This window comes from Tarenaya hassleriana, unplaced genomic scaffold, assembly GCF_000463585.1.
Source record: "Tarenaya hassleriana unplaced genomic scaffold, ASM46358v1 Cleome9, whole genome shotgun sequence".
Classification (NCBI taxonomy): domain Eukaryota; kingdom Viridiplantae; phylum Streptophyta; class Magnoliopsida; order Brassicales; family Cleomaceae; genus Tarenaya; species Tarenaya hassleriana.
Genome location: NW_010971389.1, coordinates 1,151,408 through 1,172,217, shown reverse-complemented (window position 1 = coordinate 1,172,217; position 20,810 = coordinate 1,151,408). Strand labels below are relative to the sequence as shown.

The 20,810-nt window shown below is 34.3% G+C and overlaps 3 protein-coding genes across 4 annotated transcripts; 2 read left to right on the top strand and 1 right to left on the bottom strand.

Moving 5' to 3' along the window:
• Positions 1-675: 675 nt before the first annotated feature.
• LOC104803711 (pentatricopeptide repeat-containing protein At4g33170) lies at positions 676-4,515 on the bottom strand. Its single transcript, XM_010527734.1, has one exon. It carries the CDS (start codon positions 3,996-3,998, stop codon positions 942-944), a length of 3,057 nt encoding a protein of 1,018 aa, XP_010526036.1. The 5' UTR covers positions 3,999-4,515; the 3' UTR covers positions 676-941.
• Positions 4,516-5,916: 1,401 nt separating this feature from the next.
• LOC104803710 (2-hydroxy-6-oxononadienedioate/2-hydroxy-6-oxononatrienedioate hydrolase) lies at positions 5,917-14,545 on the top strand. Its single transcript, XM_010527733.2, has 5 exons — positions 5,917-6,315; positions 11,924-12,241; positions 12,519-12,614; positions 13,187-13,254; positions 14,247-14,545. Exons 1-5 carry the CDS (start codon positions 6,001-6,003, stop codon positions 14,362-14,364), a joined length of 915 nt encoding a protein of 304 aa, XP_010526035.1. The 5' UTR covers positions 5,917-6,000; the 3' UTR covers positions 14,365-14,545.
• Positions 14,546-16,740: 2,195 nt separating this feature from the next.
• LOC104803708 (guanine nucleotide-binding protein alpha-1 subunit) lies at positions 16,741-20,810 on the top strand. Of its 2 annotated transcripts, none has more exons than XM_010527729.2 (14): positions 16,741-17,095; positions 18,034-18,204; positions 18,290-18,362; positions 18,453-18,490; positions 18,587-18,676; positions 18,841-18,918; positions 18,993-19,097; positions 19,215-19,316; positions 19,430-19,485; positions 19,728-19,862; positions 19,941-20,034; positions 20,121-20,180; positions 20,271-20,350; positions 20,436-20,810. In XM_010527729.2, exons 2-14 carry the CDS (start codon positions 18,145-18,147, stop codon positions 20,611-20,613), a joined length of 1,149 nt encoding a protein of 382 aa, XP_010526031.1. In that variant the 5' UTR covers positions 16,741-17,095; positions 18,034-18,144; the 3' UTR covers positions 20,614-20,810. The 2 variants fall into 2 exon arrangements, with proteins under 2 accessions (XP_010526031.1, XP_010526030.1); XM_010527728.2 differs by having other exon boundaries at positions 18,990-19,097.

Sequence of the window (20,810 nt, the reverse complement as noted above, 5' to 3'; positions counted from 1 at the left end):
GAGTTTATTTTTGTCTGAATCAGACATGAGCTCAAAGCTTTTCAAAACAGAGCTCTTTATTAATGAGGATTTAGTTGCAAAACGAATCAAGCACATAGTATTTGTAACAAAAAAAAATTATTATTTTGCCGTAAAAATGTTAAATCAAACAACTTTCAATTTATGAAAATAAAAATCTAATGACTCATCGATCAAAATAGACAGGAGACCTAAGAAAAGGAATCAATTTGAAATCAAGAGCAAAGCATAAATTCAAAACATCTCAAGAGCAACAATATATAATACATTAAAAAATACCTTAAATTTCAAATTAATATGTCTGAATATAAATTTTAATAAAAATGAAAATACCACCATTAGGGTTAGGACCGCGTACTTGAGAATCGCATTTTCGGGTACACGGTTTCGCAGTTACTCGAGCTACGAATACTCGTTCACCAACGAAACCAAAAGCGGCTGCGATGAAAGCTAAGAATTTGGACCGCGGGTTTGCGTTCAGACAACGGATTACCTCCAAATATCCGGATGTAAACAAAATGATGTTTATGTTTTAATATATTTATAATAATAAATTAATATATTTTCATATAAAATTATCAAACTTTTTTCAAAATTTTGATGGGTTCGGGTAGCTCGGATGTCCGAGTTCTACGACGGGTTCTCAGATCACGGGTATTCCGACGAGGTAATACTTTCCTGATCGTAATGATCGGTAAAGGTAAGCAGGCAGGCAGGGCCAATGTCCAAAAATGGAATCTTATGTGAAAAAAGGACAACGCTTTGAACAGACATTCGTTCATATCTTACTCTGTTTCATCCTCTTCTGATCGTTTTGTCGAAATGCAAAACTGTATTTCCAAGCCATGAAACCAGACTCTTCTTCTACCTCGTTTGCTCCGTCAAGGCAGGTCTCAGTCTCACCCGAGAACGCGGGTTTTTGGTTACCAGTAATCGCCACAAGAGCAAACCCCGCCTTTGAACCTGTGAAATCGGTTTGCATCTCTCAGTACTATCTCTCTTCTATATACCTTCGATATGTACTTCATCGCGTTGTGGCAGTCTCCGCAAACCCGGAGGTTCTTTATGACACGAAGAGGCATTGACTGAGGCGTGTTTATTAGCCCGAACGCCACCGCCAGCTTCTCACTGTGGTAATACAGGGACCTCTCTTTCTCCTCTTCTTCCACATCTGCAAGTGCGTATTCCATCTCGGGAATGTACCCTTCTTCTTTGATCTCTCTGATCATCTCTTTCACTTTCTCGTATATCAACTCCGATTGCGGGTTCGACCTATCGTCCACAACAAACAGATACATCTCGTTCTTCAAGACGATCCAGCTGAATCCCGGGTCCTTCTTCACTCTCTGTCCCTTCATCATCGTCCGGGCTTGCTTCATCTCGTCCCATTTCGCTGCAGCTGCATATATGTTGGATAAAAGCACGTAAGCTGATGAATCCGACGGCTCTAGCTCCAGAATCTTAGCTGCCACTCTTCTTCCGGTTTCTGTGTCCCCTTTGACCCGACAAGCTGCAAGCAGAGCTCTGTACATGGAGACCGAAGCTTCAAAGCCCATCGACTCGATTACCTTTACAGCCTCTTGAACGAGGCCTGCTCGGCCAAGCGCATCAACCAAACATGAGTAATGTTCGATTTCGGGTTTGATCCCATAATCTCGCTGCATTGAGCGGAAATACCCGTAAGCTTCGGATACCATGCCCGAATGGCTGCAAGCGGATAAGACACCAATGAATGTGACCTTATCGGGTTTGATTCCCGTAGATTTCATCAATTTGAAAAGCTCGAGTGCTTCTTTCCCTTCTCCATGTTGAGCTAATCCTACCAGCATTGCGTTCCACGCAGTAATGTTCCTCGCCTCTGTCCGTCTAAACAAGGAATATGCGTCGTCTATGCTTCCGCACTTAGCATACATGTCAACAAGTGAAGTCGCAACAAACGGGTCGATGGCACAATTCATTTTGACAGCGTTAGCATGAATTTGACGCCCCTGTTCTAAGGCCGTCAAGCAAGAGCTTGCTTTCAACAGAGTGGCTATGGTAAACTCATCAGGCAAAATTCCTGAGCGTTTCATCTGGGTGTAAACAGAAAAGGCACGCTCTTCTTCTCCGTTCTCTATACATCCTGACATCATAGTCGTCCATGCTACATCATCGGGCATAGGAATACCATTGAAAACCGAGTGAGCAGCCACTATATCACCGCATTTTACATACATATCAAGAATCCCACTGCTTACCCAAAGATCGGAATCAAATCCAGATTTTATTGCGTAAGCATGGATTTGCTTTCCATGTTCCATCGCGAACAATGAACCACATGCCTTGACTACTGTTGCCAATGTGATCTCGTCCGGTCTCTCCCCACGTTTATGCATCAATGAAACGAGCTTCAAAGTCTTATCGACATCTTCACTTTGGGTATAACTAAACATCATAGCATTCCAAGTTGCTAAGTCGAAGCCACCCTTTTTCCCAAACAAAATCTCTGCCTCAGCCATACACCCGTTCCTAGAATACGCATCGATAAGAGCAGTAGAGACGTAATTGTCAGATACATTATTAGACTTAACTGCGTGAACATGAACTTGTTTGTTTAAGGACAAGCTTCCTGGAAGAGACGAAGAGGCCTTTAGGACACTCGTCAGAGTGAACTGGTCCGGTGCAAGACCAGACCGTAGCAAATGCATGAATTCACTCACTGCTTCCCTTTCCATACCATTTTGAGAACAACCGGCAATAATCGAATTCCATGAGATCAAATCTCGTTCACTCATACCGTGAAACACTGTTCTAGCAGAACTGATTTGTCTCAGTTTAGAGTACATGTTTATTAGACTATTCGCAACAGGAAGCATGGAATCCAGTCCCAACTTCAATGACATACCATGAACCTGTCTCCCCAATGCTAAGTTACCTAATCCTACAGTTGCAGACAGAACTAAGATAAACGTCACATTATCGCATCCTAAGTTGGACTCAACCATGTTCGAGAAACATCGGAGAACAGCTGAATAATCCCCTGCACGGAGATACTCAGACAATCTTTTGTTCTTCGATATTACATCAGAAATGTTAACACCCCCACCACTGTTACCATCATCTGAAAACAATCTTGAGCAATCTCTGGCTTGGCCCAAATGCTTCCTGCATCTATCAGAATTATCATCGGAAAGGGTGGCGAGCAAACGTGAGGTGGCTTCATTCGGACGTAAACCACTTCTACGAAACTCAGAAACGAGAAGTTGTGCTTCTTCGTCAAGACCCAAATCAAGATACGCCTTCACCATCAAATTCCATGACACTAAATCTTTCGAGGGCATTTCCTCGAACAAAACCTTACCTTCCTTGATCCGACCAAACTTCAGATAAGTGTTAAGGAGAGCTCCTGAAACAAACTCATCCAACTCCAAACCAATCTTCAAAGCATACCCATGAACAGCCTCCGAAGCCCACAAATACCCAGAATTCAAACACAGCTTCAACATCGGAGCCAGAGTCATTCGACTAGTAAAAACAACATATTGCCGTAAGCCCCGAAAAATTCGAAAACCCTCGTTCACATTCTCGATACAGCCTTCGCTACACTGAGCATATGCAGCAAGAATCGAGTTCCACGAAACAAGGTCTCGCTCAGGCATTTTATCGAACAGTCGACGCGCGTAAAACAGTGACCCACACTTGGAGTACATCGAAATGAGATTGTTGATCAGGAAGCGTTCTGGGTTTTCCTCGAAGGCTAGAATGCGCGCGTGGGTGCATTTCCCGAGGGCCAAATCGGCGGTGGAGATTGCAGAACGAAGAAGAAAGAACCATTGAGACGAAGAAGAAGACGAAGACGAAGACGAAGAAGGATAAGAAGAGAATGAAGGCGATGAAGGAGGAGGCGACGGAGCAAGCGAGGCGGAGGAAAGAGACCAAAGAGAGAGCGATTTCCGGGATTTGCTCAAGGAACAGAGGTTGGTTTTCAGGTTTGCTTGCATGGTGGGCTAAAGGTGATTCTTTTAAAAGTGTAGGGGGGGTAATATTGGAAATCATGAAAACTTACGGGTTGTAAACTAGAAACCATCATTGGCAATTTCATCCCGTTTTAAGATTTACTTTATAAACAGGCTCTTGGGCTCTGAGGTAACCTAGCAATGTTTTTAAAGTGGAACCGGGCCTTTGAGACTTACTATTCCATGTGTATACTGTATAAACTCCAGTCAAACAGATGGCTAAACGAAAAGGCAATGAAATATTAGGAATTGGGGCAAAGGCAAACTAACATGAGAAGCGCAGCTGAAAAAACGAATCCCATTCATCGACAGACCAGAGAGGGGAGCTCCACCGTCCGCCGCAATGGCAAACCAAGAATCGGATCAACGACGCAGACTCAGAAGGGCACATGAAAATTGGGGCTTTTCGCCGTCTTAAAAGAGGAAAATCGCGGAACCGTGTGTGGTTTCGCCTTTCTCATTTCTTCTTCACGTTTCAATTCTTCCATGAAAAACCAAGCAATCAGATTTGAACTATACTATCACAAACCCCGTGGACTACAAGGTTCAAAAGCCTTGCAGAGGAATAAGTGGGGTCCACCGCCTGCTTCGATCGAATCTATCGTTGACACGTGTATCTGTGGCGACCGATTTATTTTATTTCGGTTCTTACGTAATTTTCTTTCCAAATAATCTGCAAAAGTCTTGGAATTCCAAATAACCGGACCAAAACCGGCAATTTTACCAGACAAAAAAATCCCACGAACCAAATAGAGTAACATATCTATATCTATATCTAAAAATGACTGGACGTATTCTTTTTTTGTTAAATTATTACAATTATTCGGAATAATTTAAACGGATTATAGAGTTAAAAATCAAATTAAGTATAATTCTTCTGAGAGTCAAACGACACACATTCACCACGCCATCATTTTTCTAAATGGTCCGTTTAAACCAAAACCATGCCATCGAGATTATTGTACATCAAAGTCAAATATTGAAATCCCGAATTCGAAAATCAAATTAATATTTCAATCATGTATTAGTTTACTCAAAATGTTAGCAATTTTAATTTTAATACCAGATTCATTTTTAGTAGTTTACTCAAATGTGACGTCACCTGTAATGATCCCACAGATAACATACACACACATACATCATATATATATATATATAAGAGGTTTATGGTCTAATAAATTAATTTATAATACTGATCATGGTACCTTTTGATTCGAGATCTAGTTATCATTGTTTGTGGATTAATATTAGATCCATGCACTACAATTCCGAGAAATAATACATACATATGTATTCATATATATATATATATATAGTTGCGTGTGGGGTTAAATTAACAAAAAAATATGATTAATAGACGATACAAAACGTCGGCCCACTAATAAAGGAACCAATAAAATCAAAACAACCCATCCATTTTCCAACAACTCCCAACCACACACTCCTCTCTGGGATTCTGAGTTCTTCCTCTAATTAATGGTGGATTTTATCCATAACCGCATTTACTGTTGGGGTGAAACCTGTACAGTGTACACCACTAACATTACAAAAGTTATGCCAACAAATATTTTAAATCTTTTTATTATTACTTTACCCACCCAAAATTATGATTACTCCCTTTTATGTTTTACTCTATATATTTTTATAATACGTATTAATTTATTCAAATTAATTGGATTGTAAATACTATATTTATCCTCAATATTCTGATAGAAATGTTGTAATAAACTTACAATTAAGCTCCGGATTTGTAATGTATCTTTGATAAAAGCACAACAATTTATGTCGTCCATGAATTTTTTGCTTTTTTTAATGCAACCCACATATAGCTGGATCTTATAAATAATATATACATAATTTAATAAATACGTATTATGAAATAATATAAGAAACCCTTCATGTCTCCACACTCAATGTCATTGAAATCAAACCCAACTCTCTCTCTCTCTCTCTGCGTACTGACAGCAACTACGACAACGAAGAGAATATGTTGCCGCCGTACCTCAGCCCGACACGCTTCCTAGAAGTCTATCTCCGCCGCAGCCTCACGGCGGCGGGGCTCACGCAGCGGACGGTGGCCATCGGAGAAACCACCGTTCACTTGTGGGGCCCACCGCCGGAGAGTCGATCGGATAAGGAGAAACCGGCGTTGCTTCTCCTCCACGGCTTCGGCCCCTCCGCCGTGTGGCAGTGGCGGAGACAGGTCCAGGCCTTCTCCTCTTCCTTCCGCCTCTACCTCCCCGATCTCGTCTTCTTCGGCCTCTCCTCCTCTTCCTCCCACCAACGCTCCGAGATTTTCCAGGTTCCTATATATAATCTGTGTATATATGTATATACATATACCATGTGTGTATATGTGTCAGTTTTTTATTTTCTTTTTTTTTTCTGTCATATGCGGAGGATAGTAAAACTTTACATTTTGGCTACTGAAGAGCGTTTATACTTCGAAGTTAGAACTCATCCCTTACTTTTTTTTTATATCTCCGTTATTTCAATTAACAACATGAATATTTTATATAAAATATTCTAATATCTATATTTTCTTATATTACAAATCTATATTTTGAATATAATTATTTAGATTTTTTCTTTATATCTTTATATATTTTTTTATAAAGTTGATCTTAACAATTCACTTTAAATTTAGTTAATTATATTTATCATCCAAATTTAAATTTGAAATAAAATTAATTTGATCCATCTTTAGTACAATATCTGTTTGAAACTCAACATAGCATATATGTGTTAGTGTTTTCTTTACTTTTATTTTTCTGTCTTCTTAGAATCGCTATCTCTCCTGGGCATATATCTTACGGACTCCAATGGAGAATCTTCTTCTCTCGCCATTTGATCAATGTGTTGTTCAAGATCTGTGAAGGACATGTAATGAACAATCGAATTAGAGAAAATTTGGAATCTGCTAACACCTCATATTTGTTGCTTCCACAAATTTCTCTCTCATTCTCAATAATGAAAACATTTTATTATACATTAACACTCATACAAACTACTTGATTTCATCCGAAACCGAATAAGATTGTAGAAGTTAAGTTTGGAATAATTTTCGACAAACCTTGCACTTGTTTTTATAGAACAAACTTAGAAACCAACACTTAACAGTTACAAATTTAAAATTAAAAACCTGCAACATTAAGAATTGACTTCAACTTCTCTTTTGAGTTTTGAGGTATAATGCAACACTCACCCTTAACTCAAAAACTCATAACGCTACAATCTTTAACTTTCGATTACAAATTTTCTATCTTCATAACAACCACTTTTCTCGAATGCAAAACTGCCTTATCTCGAGTTCTCAATTAAGTTTTTTGAGTACACATTTACCCCTTCTTGAGTCCGCAACCATTTTCGAGCTCACCTATTTAAGGCATAAATTTGTACCAAACTTAAAACATTTGCCCCTTTGTAACATTTTTTCATCTTTATACTCTGTATATATCTTTTCTATATTATGTATACTTAATGAAATTGACATTCATCTATTCATCTATATATATCTATGTATTCTTTGATTTGGGTTACATGAACATGAATGTCAATTTTTTAGTGACAAAAAAAGTGTTTAAAACTCATCAAAATCTGAGTTTATGATACCAACGACTGAAGATGTTTCTTTTCTTATAATACAAATATAAAATAGAAAAAAATACAAACATATATATACATACATACGTACATACACAAATATAAACACTTGTATACATATGTTTGCATATTTTTTATTAAACGTGTCATATATTTTTTTAAAACCTATTTTTTTTCATGAGAAAAAATTAGTGATAGTTTAATAATATATAGATACATACATGCACAAATTAAAAATCAAATATAAAATATAAATGATAAAAACACATACACATATGTATACATACATACATACATATATACACATATATCCATACGTACACACAAATTAACAATCGAATATAAAATATAAATTATATAAAAAATACACACATACATATATACATACATACATGTGTATATGTATCAATATGGGGTCCGATGGCTAAAAAAACTTGGTCACTTCTGCGGATGTTTCAATTGACGGATGTTTTCAACACAAAAATATTATTTTGTATATAAAAATATTTAAAGATATTAAATAACTAAAATATATAGTATATAGATTTGACTATATGCTGTTCACATTTCAAAAACCTTAGGCAACAAACCATTTTGAAAAATTACAACGTTCATGTTTAAACATATATAAATGTAACCATTACACACCCAAATTTCATAATAAAAAAAAAACCATTACATAAGCATATACATACATGTGCAGAAATATTGAAGATAAAACTTCACACGCCCACTCGCTTCCAAAGTCCACGAACTAATATCTTTGTGGAGCAACAACAATGAAGAAAGAGACGAGGCACAGAAACCAATCTCACCGAAATTTTTCAATGCGTTCGAACTTATATCATTCGATATAGTGGGCAAATACATTTACTCTAATAATAAATATGGTGTAGTGGGTTAATCAATAATATGCGTTTTTTCATATTATTAGTGGGCATTAAATATTTTTCACCAAAAAAAATATAAACATCCACTCCTGTTATTATTTATCTCATATTTTATTACAGCTATTATTGCTTATTTGTATAGTAGACGTTTTTTCCACACTCATTAATCATATTTATGTAAATAAAATTTTAAATAATAAATAATAAATAAAAATAAATGACACCTAGATGATGAGGTGGAGGATGAGGTGGTTTCACCACAACTCTTTAAACTCCTTTATTAATATATATAGATTTGTGCTAAGTCAACGTACATTTACCTACTAATGATGACAATTTATAAGTGCTGTCATAAATTTAATTATGAAAATTTTCTGTCACATTTAATGAACAATTTTTAATCCATAGCTCGGATTCTCGGTCTATTTTGTTAAAAGAAATGTGGAGAAAAGTTTTGGAATGTTTTCGACCTAGAACAAAAATCTTAATTTGGATTACAAATTCAAAATATGGAATTTTGTGTATATAATCAACATAGTTTCATTCCATCACACTCCTAATTTACATCGAACCGAATTCCAAGAGTCAAACCAATACATATCAATGCCTCATGTTTTTAGTAATTAGGAGTCAAAAACCACATAACTTCAACTATCTGCAAACACAGAAAAATACTTTTATTAAGAATCTCATACCAGTGAAGCCCGACCAGTGACCTGGCCATAAAAAGATCTTATCCATAACTCGGTCAGTGAAACCCGATTTTTTATGCAACACAACACCAAATCGAATAACTTTTCAAATTTGAGAATTGTAGAATTGTAATCGCTACCATAAGAATCACTCTTAAGAAGTAAAATGTTTCTATTAACTCAAAACTATAGCAGACAATCTTCTGAAACCCTATATTTATATGAATGAATGAACAATCGAATTAGAGAAAATTTGGAATCTGCTAACACCTCATATTTGTTGCTTCCACAAATTTCTCTCTCATTCTCAATAATGAAAACATTTTATTATACATTAACACTCATACAAACTACTTGATTTCATCCGAAACCGAATAAGATTGTAGAAGTTAAGTTTGGAATAATTTTCGACAAACCTTGCACTTGTTTTTATAGAACAAACTTAGAAACCAACACTTAACAGTTACAAATTTAAAATTAAAAACCTGCAACATTAAGAATTGACTTCAACTTCTCTTTTGAGTTTTGAGGTATAATGCAACACTCACCCTTAACTCAAAAACTCATAACGCTACAATCTTTAACTTTCGATTACAAATTTTCTATCTTCATAACAACCACTTTTCTCGAATGCAAAACTGCCTTATCTCGAGTTCTCAATTAAGTTTTTTGAGTACACATTTACCCCTTCTTGAGTCCGCAACCATTTTCGAGCTCACCTATTTAAGGCATAAATTTGTACCAAACTTAAAACATTTGCCCCTTTGTAACATTTTTTCATCTTTATACTCTGTATATATCTTTTCTATATTATGTATACTTAATGAAATTGACATTCATCTATTCATCTATATATATCTATGTATTCTTTGATTTGGGTTACATGAACATGAATGTCAATTTTTTAGTGACAAAAAAAGTGTTTAAAACTCATCAAAATCTGAGTTTATGATACCAACGACTGAAGATGTTTCTTTTCTTATAATACAAATATAAAATAGAAAAAAATACAAACATATATATACATACATACGTACATACACAAATATAAACACTTGTATACATATGTTTGCATATTTTTTATTAAACGTGTCATATATTTTTTTAAAACCTATTTTTTTTCATGAGAAAAAATTAGTGATAGTTTAATAATATATAGATACATACATGCACAAATTAAAAATCAAATATAAAATATAAATGATAAAAACACATACACATATGTATACATACATACATACATATATACACATATATCCATACGTACACACAAATTAACAATCGAATATAAAATATAAATTATATAAAAAATACACACATACATATATACATACATACATGTGTATATGTATCAATATGGGGTCCGATGGCTAAAAAAACTTGGTCACTTCTGCGGATGTTTCAATTGACGGATGTTTTCAACACAAAAATATTATTTTGTATATAAAAATATTTAAAGATATTAAATAACTAAAATATATAGTATATAGATTTGACTATATGCTGTTCACATTTCAAAAACCTTAGGCAACAAACCATTTTGAAAAATTACAACGTTCATGTTTAAACATATATAAATGTAACCATTACACACCCAAATTTCATAATAAAAAAAAAACCATTACATAAGCATATACATACATGTGCAGAAATATTGAAGATAAAACTTCACACGCCCACTCGCTTCCAAAGTCCACGAACTAATATCTTTGTGGAGCAACAACAATGAAGAAAGAGACGAGGCACAGAAACCAATCTCACCGAAATTTTTCAATGCGTTCGAACTTATATCATTCGATATAGTGGGCAAATACATTTACTCTAATAATAAATATGGTGTAGTGGGTTAATCAATAATATGCGTTTTTTCATATTATTAGTGGGCATTAAATATTTTTCACCAAAAAAAATATAAACATCCACTCCTGTTATTATTTATCTCATATTTTATTACAGCTATTATTGCTTATTTGTATAGTAGACGTTTTTTCCACACTCATTAATCATATTTATGTAAATAAAATTTTAAATAATAAATAATAAATAAAAATAAATGACACCTAGATGATGAGGTGGAGGATGAGGTGGTTTCACCACAACTCTTTAAACTCCTTTATTAATATATATAGATTTGTGCTAAGTCAACGTACATTTACCTACTAATGATGACAATTTATAAGTGCTGTCATAAATTTAATTATGAAAATTTTCTGTCACATTTAATGAACAATTTTTAATCCATAGCTCGGATTCTCGGTCTATTTTGTTAAAAGAAATGTGGAGAAAAGTTTTGGAATGTTTTCGACCTAGAACAAAAATCTTAATTTGGATTACAAATTCAAAATATGGAATTTTGATTTGAAAATTGATATTTCGTAACTGGTAGGGGCAGGTTAGGGTTAGCATCTCGCTCGGGTATATAATATAGATCAATCCAGATCGCGTTAAATAAAATATAATAGTATTTGAAATAAATAATATAAAAATTAATTGGATATAATTTAAAAAAGAATAACGTGGAAAATAAAATATAAACGAATAGTACTATATTACATATCTTGTCTTACATATAATTTGTAAATCATTTTTGGCAATACAGCTAACCTATGGTACTATTTTCCATGACATATATAATCTCGTACGTATAGATACAATAAAAGAATGTTAATTAATGCATACATAGAATTTTAAAAACAAATAAATGAAATCGAGATTTGGATGTCAGGCGGAGTGCATGGCGAAGGTGATGGAGAAAGAAGGGGTGGAGAAATTCCACGTAGTGGGGACGAGCTACGGTGGGATCGTGGCGTACCACATGGCGAGGCTGTATCCGGACAAAGTGGATAAGGTCGTGATCGCCAGCTCCGGCATCAACATGCGGCGGAGCGATAACTCCGATCTCTTGAAAAGGGCCAGCTGCCGCCGCATCGAGGAGCTCATGCTGCCGTCCTCCGCCGCCGATCTCCGCCGGCTCCTCGCCTTGGCCTCGTCCTCCCAATCCCTCCATATGTTACCCGATTTCATATGGAACGATTTCATCGATGTGAGTTAATTATTAACCCACATTCTTTCTTTTTTTTACATTTTGAGCACACCGGCACTGATTTAAGAAAAAATATATATTATTGGATAAAAAATTGAAAATATTGATTTGGAAATAATATTAGATCAATCATATAATTTCTATGATTCTCTTGACGTATATAAGTCAAAATTATGATATATCAGTATGAATAATTTTTGTTGGTCATTTAATTTAACTTGGTGGAATTCTACGATTACAAAGATTTAATTAATTTAATATTTTTTTGTATAATTAGAAATTGTATCGAGAGAATAGAGAGAAGAAAGTAGAACTATTGGAGAATTTAACTCTGGGCAAAGATGAGAAATCGAATGTGGCTTCTCTTTCTCAGGTACGCTCTTTTAGGTTTCTGCCAGTTTTTAAGTTCTTTAATTATAATTTTTTATTTTTATGTTTATTTTTTTGGTATTAAATTCATATAAGTAACATAATTATTATCAATTGTTATTTTATAGATACGCTTACAATCAGCACTTACTTATTAGCGATAATGATAAATATTTAGGCTCGAATAATATAATCATATCACATTAAATTGATAAAAAAAAAGCCAATCGCTTATAATTTTTAAAAATCAAATTAATTAAATTCGAAAGAAAATTTCAACTGAATATAAAAATAATTTAAAATGAAAATATTTTTAAAAAATAAATATTATTTTATAAATCCCTAGTGCTAACTGAAAAAATATGAAAACTTCGAAATTGGATTTCAATTTCGTCTCATATGCTATTAGTTTTTTAATGTTTGGAATACTGATAATTTCATAAATGACTCTTTTGGAAAAATTATCTTATTATATTTCACTTCTATTTTCCCCCCTTAACTTATTTCTCGGATTAATATTTGGAATTAAACGATGATCTCGTTTTAAAATCTAAGTATATATGGATTAATTCGCAGGAGGTTTTAGTAATTTGGGGAGATCAAGATCAGATATTTCCTGTAAAGATGGCTTACGAGCTCAAAGAGTAAGTATAATTTTTTGGCATATTTTATTTTATTTTGTTCTTACCATAAATAATACTTTGTTTATAAATTATAAAGCATAAAAAAATTTGATGTTTTTAGCCTTAAGGATTTATTCGTGAAGGCATAAAACCCAAAAGGCAATTTTTAATACACTAAATTCAAGAAAAGAACAATATATTTTGTCCTCTACGTGTTAATAGTTTATACAAGTTCTTTTTTAGTAGATGATGGGGGATATATACATTTAATATAACCATTATTTTCTATTATATATTAAATACCTATTTTGTCTTGTTATATATCAACTTTGTTTATAAAACACGTTTTAAAATTCTAATTTTTTGTCACCATTTTTTTTTTTTGAGAATTAGTGACGCCACATACCAAAATATGTTTTACAAATTTTATATATTTTAATTTGTTATTTTATATTATCTTCGATACCATATCATTTTGGACATAAAAATATCATATTATTTTAAACATAAAACTAGAATATTAGAATATTTTATAAATATTAAGATAAAAAAATAGATATTAAATATATTATGAAAATATTTAAATATGAATATCATTATGTTGAATGAATGAGTTTTTATTTTGAGATTTTGGATTTTTAATGGTTTTAGTTTTTGATGTTTTTGGTTTTTGTATTTTTTAGATTTGTAAATCTAAAAAAATTTTGAATGTCAGTTTTTTCAATTTTTAGAATCTAAAAACTCCGAAAACTCTTTCCATTCAACATCTAGATCTAAATGGTACATTCTTCTTTAATTTATAATCTTTAATATAATTATTATTTACTTGCTTTTCTTCACTTTTAAATTCATAAACAAGTTATGCAGATATTGATTCTCGTAGAATTTATTTATTTTTACTCGGCATGTGATTTTTATTTGAAGAATTAACACAATATTAGGGTCGAATTCTAAATTTTGGAATATAATTTTCAATATAAAAATAAATGGGTTTGTGTGACTATGTTTTGTAGGATTCTTGGACCGAAGACGAGGTTAGAAATTATTAAAGATACATCGCATATCCCCCAACTGGAACGATCACAGGAGTTCAACGACGCCGTTTTGGAATTCCTAAATTCAATGGAGTGATCTTATCCTTATGCATTGATTTGGTCATGAAACTTAAAGCATGTATTATTATTAAATTATGATTCCAATTTTGTTAATAGGGTCTTGCGAGAATCAATATGTTGTGGAGACACCTCCCAAAACAAGTATTTATTTCCTTAATTCAAAATTAAACCACTAGGTACCTATGGACACTTTTTCACATATTGTGCCATAATTGACATTAATATATTTCATATTTGTTCTAATTAACTAATTTTATTGTGCGAAATAACACCTTCAATTTTAAAAATAAAATCTGAATGAATATGAATGAACCCTAACCTAATGTTAACATTTTTTGTTATAACCTAATTTGTTTTTTCAATTTATTCAGAAAATTTATTGTTATGACATATTTATCTGCAAATTTATACAAAATCTTGGTTAATGTCTTGTCTTTCTATCGGTATAACCATAGAGGGCTGAGAGTGAAGGTTTTTCATTCTCGTTTTTGTAGGGGCATTCTTTGATATGTACATAGGAGATTTTCCTGTGTCCGAGCAGACAAAAGAGGATATCGGTAGAAACGTTGCGGGAATAATACGAAGATGCTGAAACAAATGGATAACATTTTCGGCATCCATTGGCCTCGGGTTTTCCTTTTTTTTTTGGAGCAGAAGGAGATCGGAGGAACGGTGTCTGGAAAGGGATGATGTGAAACAGGCGGTTCTCAAGAAGGGAGGGACTTATGTTGTCTGAATATACGAATGCCAATAAATTGACCTTAGGCCCTAAAAAAAATATTTATTTCTAAATAACGATTTATTTTAATTTAACTCTTATAGTTTTAAAAAAAAAACAGAGACAAGAGAAATAACTATTAATGGGCTTAGATTTTAGGCCCATTAATCTGTTTAATTTATACGATGACAAAGCAACAGGCCCACCCGGTTTTCTTTTAACGCTCTTTTTTTTTTCCACAACAATGAACGGTTTTTATTTGAAAAAAAAAACTATAAAATACACATAAATATTTATGGCGTATGACTTGATAAATTTTTTTATATGATGCATCCAATCCATTTTCATAGAATCTAAACAAGAATCTAAATATTGACGAGTTTTAAATTAAATTAAAAATCGTAAATATAAATTAAATTAAATGTATTGAGGTCAAATATATGGGTAGCGCGGTACCCGTTTCTGTATATTAAAAATCCAATCCCGTTTTAAAACCGGTCTCATTATTTGGATATCCAATTCCCGATTTTCAAATACCCCATTAACCGAGTTTTTGGCGAATATCCTAAAATCAATATGGATTTGAACAAAAACATACATAAAATGTACAATGAGCTATTAGCATATCAATTGAAATATTTATGTTATTAATTCACGAATTGTACAGTAGTTTGTCAATAAAGTTACATGAAGAAGTAACAATTAGTAATATAATAATGGAAGATATAAACTTTATAACAACATGATTTTATAACTTTGATTTATTCTTTTCTTTTACTTTTTTTGGTATAATTTTCTTTTACTTATTGTTTACGCTTTAGCATTTTCATTTTTTTCTTTATTATTTTCTTCCTTTTTTCATTCTATTTTTTTTTTGCTATTTATTGCTACAAAACCATATCATTTCATTTGTTTTACGTTTTTGTTTTCGATTTCCTTATATTTATTGTTTTTATTACCTTTCGTTATTATTTCGAATTTTGTTGTGTTTCTCTTTCTTTTTTTTAAGGGTATACGTGACATCACAAAATACCGATTGTTTTATTAAATTTCCATTAATTTTTAAATGAATTTTTATATAAAAAGCAATTATATTTTTTTGCTAGAGTACTAGGGAAATCCAGATTTGAGGAACTCGTTCTAAATTCAAGGTCAAGAGAAGACATCCAAATGACAGATGATGATACTTTTGGTTTAGGAGTTTTTAAAAATTTAATATCTCTATAAATTAACCATTTTTTTTCTTATTTTCTAGAGCCCAGGAAACAAATTTTCTATAAACTGCTAATTCTATGAAAAGAAGCCAAAATATTTTAAGCATGGTTTTTATGTTAGAAGCCGAAATGCAAAAATCCAAAAACCAGAAAGCTATAAACCAAAAATCCAAAAGCACGAAACCCAAAAAAAATCTCTGCGGTCAAAAACTAAATAAAATTCTAATAGAATTGAGGGTCCTTTTCCAAATCATTAATTACGTTTTTGTCGTATTATCTATCTGTATTCTGTAATGTATATATACATAATGAAATAATAATTTAATAAGATGCATCACCAATATATAGAACGAATCAGTAATTAATTTTTAACCATCGTCTTTATTAATGTGTTTTTGACCAAAGCAAGAACCAATCTCTCTCTCTCTCTCTTCCCCCTCTTTCGGCGCTGCTTCTTCCTCCCTTTGCTTAAATTCTAAAATTTCTTTCTTTTGACCTTTACAAATTATAAACCACAAATTTTCTTCCTTTTTCTTTCCATTTATTTCATCGCCATTGCACACACACACATATATATATATATATAGAGATATATATGTAAGGGAGTGGGTATGAGTGTATACATCCAAGCCAACATCAAAAGCTGAAAAAAGGGTAATAATAATAAAAATAGAAGAAGCAGAGCACTTCTGCTCCTCTCTGCCCTCTTCTGAGAAGTGTTGTGTACTTGTGAGGAACTCCTTCAAAGCCATCAGCTACTCCTTTTGACTCCATTGCTTACCCCCTGGTTTTGTTTTCTTCCTCCTCATCATCAGGTCAGTTCCCTCGTCTTTCTTTCTTTTTTTCCTTTCGATTTCGCAAGTTTTTTTTTTGTTTCTGGGTTTCGTCAAAGCTCCTTTCTTTTTCCCGTGGATCTTGTCTCTGTTTCTCTCTATGTTGTTGATTCTGAGTTTTGGGTTTTGATTGGGTAGGTGATGGAGCTTATTTGCTGATTAGGGTTTCGTAGATCGGGCTGTCGTTGGGTTTCAAGTGGGTGTCTTTTTTTTTTGTGTGTTTTTATCAATTTTTTTTTGTTGGGTCTGGTTCGTCATGCCATTGGAGAGAGTTTTCACCTTTTTCTGTTGTGGGTATTGTGAATATTGAGTGACAATTTTGAGGTAACATTGAAAGTCTTTTCCTTCTCGGAAATCTGACTCTGAGAATCGATGAGTTAACCAAAAAAAAGTTCCCAAGTGCTTCACTTCACAATTCGTCCTGAAAAAATTGTCTCAGATCGTTGGATTTTGAAGTGGAAATGATAATTCTGGTGTTTCTTACAACTGGGCATTTTTTCTTGGATTCCTACGTGTTCTTAAATCCTTTCTCAATCCAAATGAAACTGCATTCTGGTTTTTTATTAGCTGAAAGTGGAAGCTTGTGTGAGTTGCTTGGTCGATTCATGTGTAATGCAGCCTTTGATTTTCTTGATACTGTTTGTTCCTACACGATGGTATGTTTCAGAACATCATTCTTGTTTCTCGGATGTTCTGATTCAGTGCCGGCGTTTATGGTGATATGACGTCTGTAGGCATAGCTTGTTACTTGCTCTTAGATTCTTGCATTGCTAGAATCTGTTTTCTTTCCTTCTGCAGTTTACTGGGTACAGTCTAACATTCACGGTTCTTGAAGTGATGGTTATGGTGTTTATATGTATGAATGTATTCTTTGACAAAGGAGGGGGGCTTTGATAGATTTCCTGGTTTTATATACGTAGGTCAAATCTGCCCAGTATCAGTGGAGGTCTAGCGGGAAGCTAAGGGCTCGTATCTTTTATCGAGTGGCTTGATATCTTTTGTATTCCATGCTATCGATCGGAATATAAATAATGGGCTTACTCTGCAGCAGAAGTCATCGCCAAACAGAAGATACCGATGAGAATGCACAGGTGAATCCGAAAGCTCTTCTTACCCGATCGATTTGCTTGTGATTTAGGTATTCTTAGTTTTATCTTATGTTATACATATTTACAGGCTGCTGAAATCGAAAGACGGATAGAGCAAGAAACTAAGGCCGAGAAGCATATCCGAAAGCTACTTCTACTTGGTATGTGGAACACCGAAACTTGAACCCTCGTTCTTGTCACATCAGTATCAATTCCTCGCAATAATCAGAATGAGCTTTTTCGTTATCTAGGTGCTGGAGAATCTGGAAAATCTACCATTTTCAAGCAGGCAAGAGTATAGACAGAAATATAATTACGGTATTTCCTTGGAAGTAATATTCGGACTAGTGCTTACTGACCGACGACATATATAAAAACAATACAGATAAAGCTTCTGTTTCAGACGGGATTTGATGAGACCGAGCTGAAGAGCTATGTTCCGGTCATCCATGCCAATGTCTATCAGACTATAAAAGTATGCAATACCTCAAAAGGGTGTGTTGGTTGTTTCACCCGTTTCTCGGATTATGTTAAACTTAGGTCGCATAAGAGGACGCTAAAATAAGATTCTTACGATCAAAATAGATTTTTATTATTGGTCTCATTCAAGATTATTTGATTTGCTATATGCTTGAACAGCTGTTGCATGATGCATCCAAGGAGTTTGCTCAAAACGAAGCAGATTCCGCTAAGTATACATTATCCTCCGAAAATACGGTGAGGTTTCGGGCATTTTCCAACCTTTTTTCGATATTTTAGCTTAATCACTTAGTTTTACTCTGTATTAGGAGATTGGCGAGAAACTCTCGGAAATTTGTGGCGGTTTAGACTATCCACGTCTCACGGAAGAGCTTGCCGAGGAAATAGAAACGCTGTGGAAAGATGCTGCAATACAGGTGAAATTCTTCTTTTCGTTATGGTTATAACCTCTGTATTTAACTAAACGACATGAATTGTTCGACTTTTCCATTTGTGCTGCTTTAGTTTGAATTTATCGGTTCGCTAATTTGTAGGAAACGTGCTCTCGCGGTAACGAACTTCAAGTTCCGGACTGCACTCAATACTTCATGGAGAATTTGAGACGACTGTCCGATGTGAATTATATTCCGACCAAGGTACCCATCTCAAAAATCCCGATCTCGGGACTCAACCTGTCATGGTTTCTCTCGGCACTGGCCCGAACTTTTAGGTTTACGTTATAATATTCTTCCATGGGCATGTTTTTTAGGAGGATGTTCTATACGCAAGAGTTCGTACAACTGGTGTTGTGGAAATACAGTTCAGGTGATGATTTCGATCTTTTGGCTGTTTAAACCGTAATTTCTCCACCGTTTCAGATAGGCAACAGTTTCTGAAACATCTGAGAAATGTGTCGTTTCGACTGGATTACAGTCATTGTGCTTTGTACAAGTTCTGATCGATGTGAATTCTGTGGTTTTTTCTCTAACGGAACTGTCATATTCGAGATCAAAGCTTCTTGGATTTGATCGTTGAATGTAAAAAGTTCAGTTTCTCGGTTAATGCAGCCCCGTGGGAGAGAACAAGAGAAGCGGCGAAGTATACAGATTATTTGACGTCGGGGGACAGAGAAACGAGAGAAGGAAATGGATCCATCTGTTCGAAGGCGTTACTGCTGTAATATTTTGCGCTGCCATTAGCGAGTAAGTAAAGCTCAAACTTCTTTTTCGGGATTTGCATTTCACGGAATCTCAAACCGAGATTTACCCGCTTCGTTTTAGGTATGATCAAACCCTATTCGAGGACGAGCATAGGAATAGGATGATGGAGACGAAGGAATTATTCGACTGGGTCCTGAAGCAGCCGTGTTTTGAGGTCGATAATTCCTCTTACCTTCCGATAGTTGGATTCGGGTTTGAAAGCGTCATGCTTACAAAATCTCGGTTATTTATTTTACGCAGAAAACATCATTCATGCTGTTTTTGAACAAGTTCGACATATTCGAGAAGAAAGTTCTCGAGGTATGAACGCAAATTCACGCACTCGTTTTCTCTCGACACGCAAGCGAGTGTTTTCGGTCATGACAACGGTTTTGTTTCGTTCTTGGATAGGTCCCGTTGAACGTGTGCGAATGGTTCAGAGATTACCATCCTGTCTCGACGGGGAAACAAGAGATCGAGCATGCATACGAGTAAGAGCTTTCCTCCAAACCCGACCCGTCGACCGTTTCTTGCTAAAGATTCAAACTTTCTATGCGTTTTAAATTAAAAAAACAGGTTCGTGAAGAAGAAGTTTGAGGAACTGTATTATCAGAACACGGCCCCGGACCGGGTGGATCGGGTGTTCAAGATCTACAGGACGACGGCTCTTGACCAGAAGCTCGTGAAGAAGACGTTCAAGCTCGTAGATGAGACCCTTCGACGCAGAAATCTTTTGGAGGCCGGATTGTTGTGACGGTAATGTGGTTTTTTTTTGTTCGGGTTTTCGAGTCGGGACGAAAGCTTCTGCAGACCCGAATTCGATGTCGTTTATTCGGGTTTTGCGTTTGTGTTGATGTCTATCCTCCATTGTTTGCCGTTACATTTTTCGTCGTCACTCTCATATTCAGTGTTATTCATCTCCTTTTGATATTTTCTCACGTCTCTTGATCA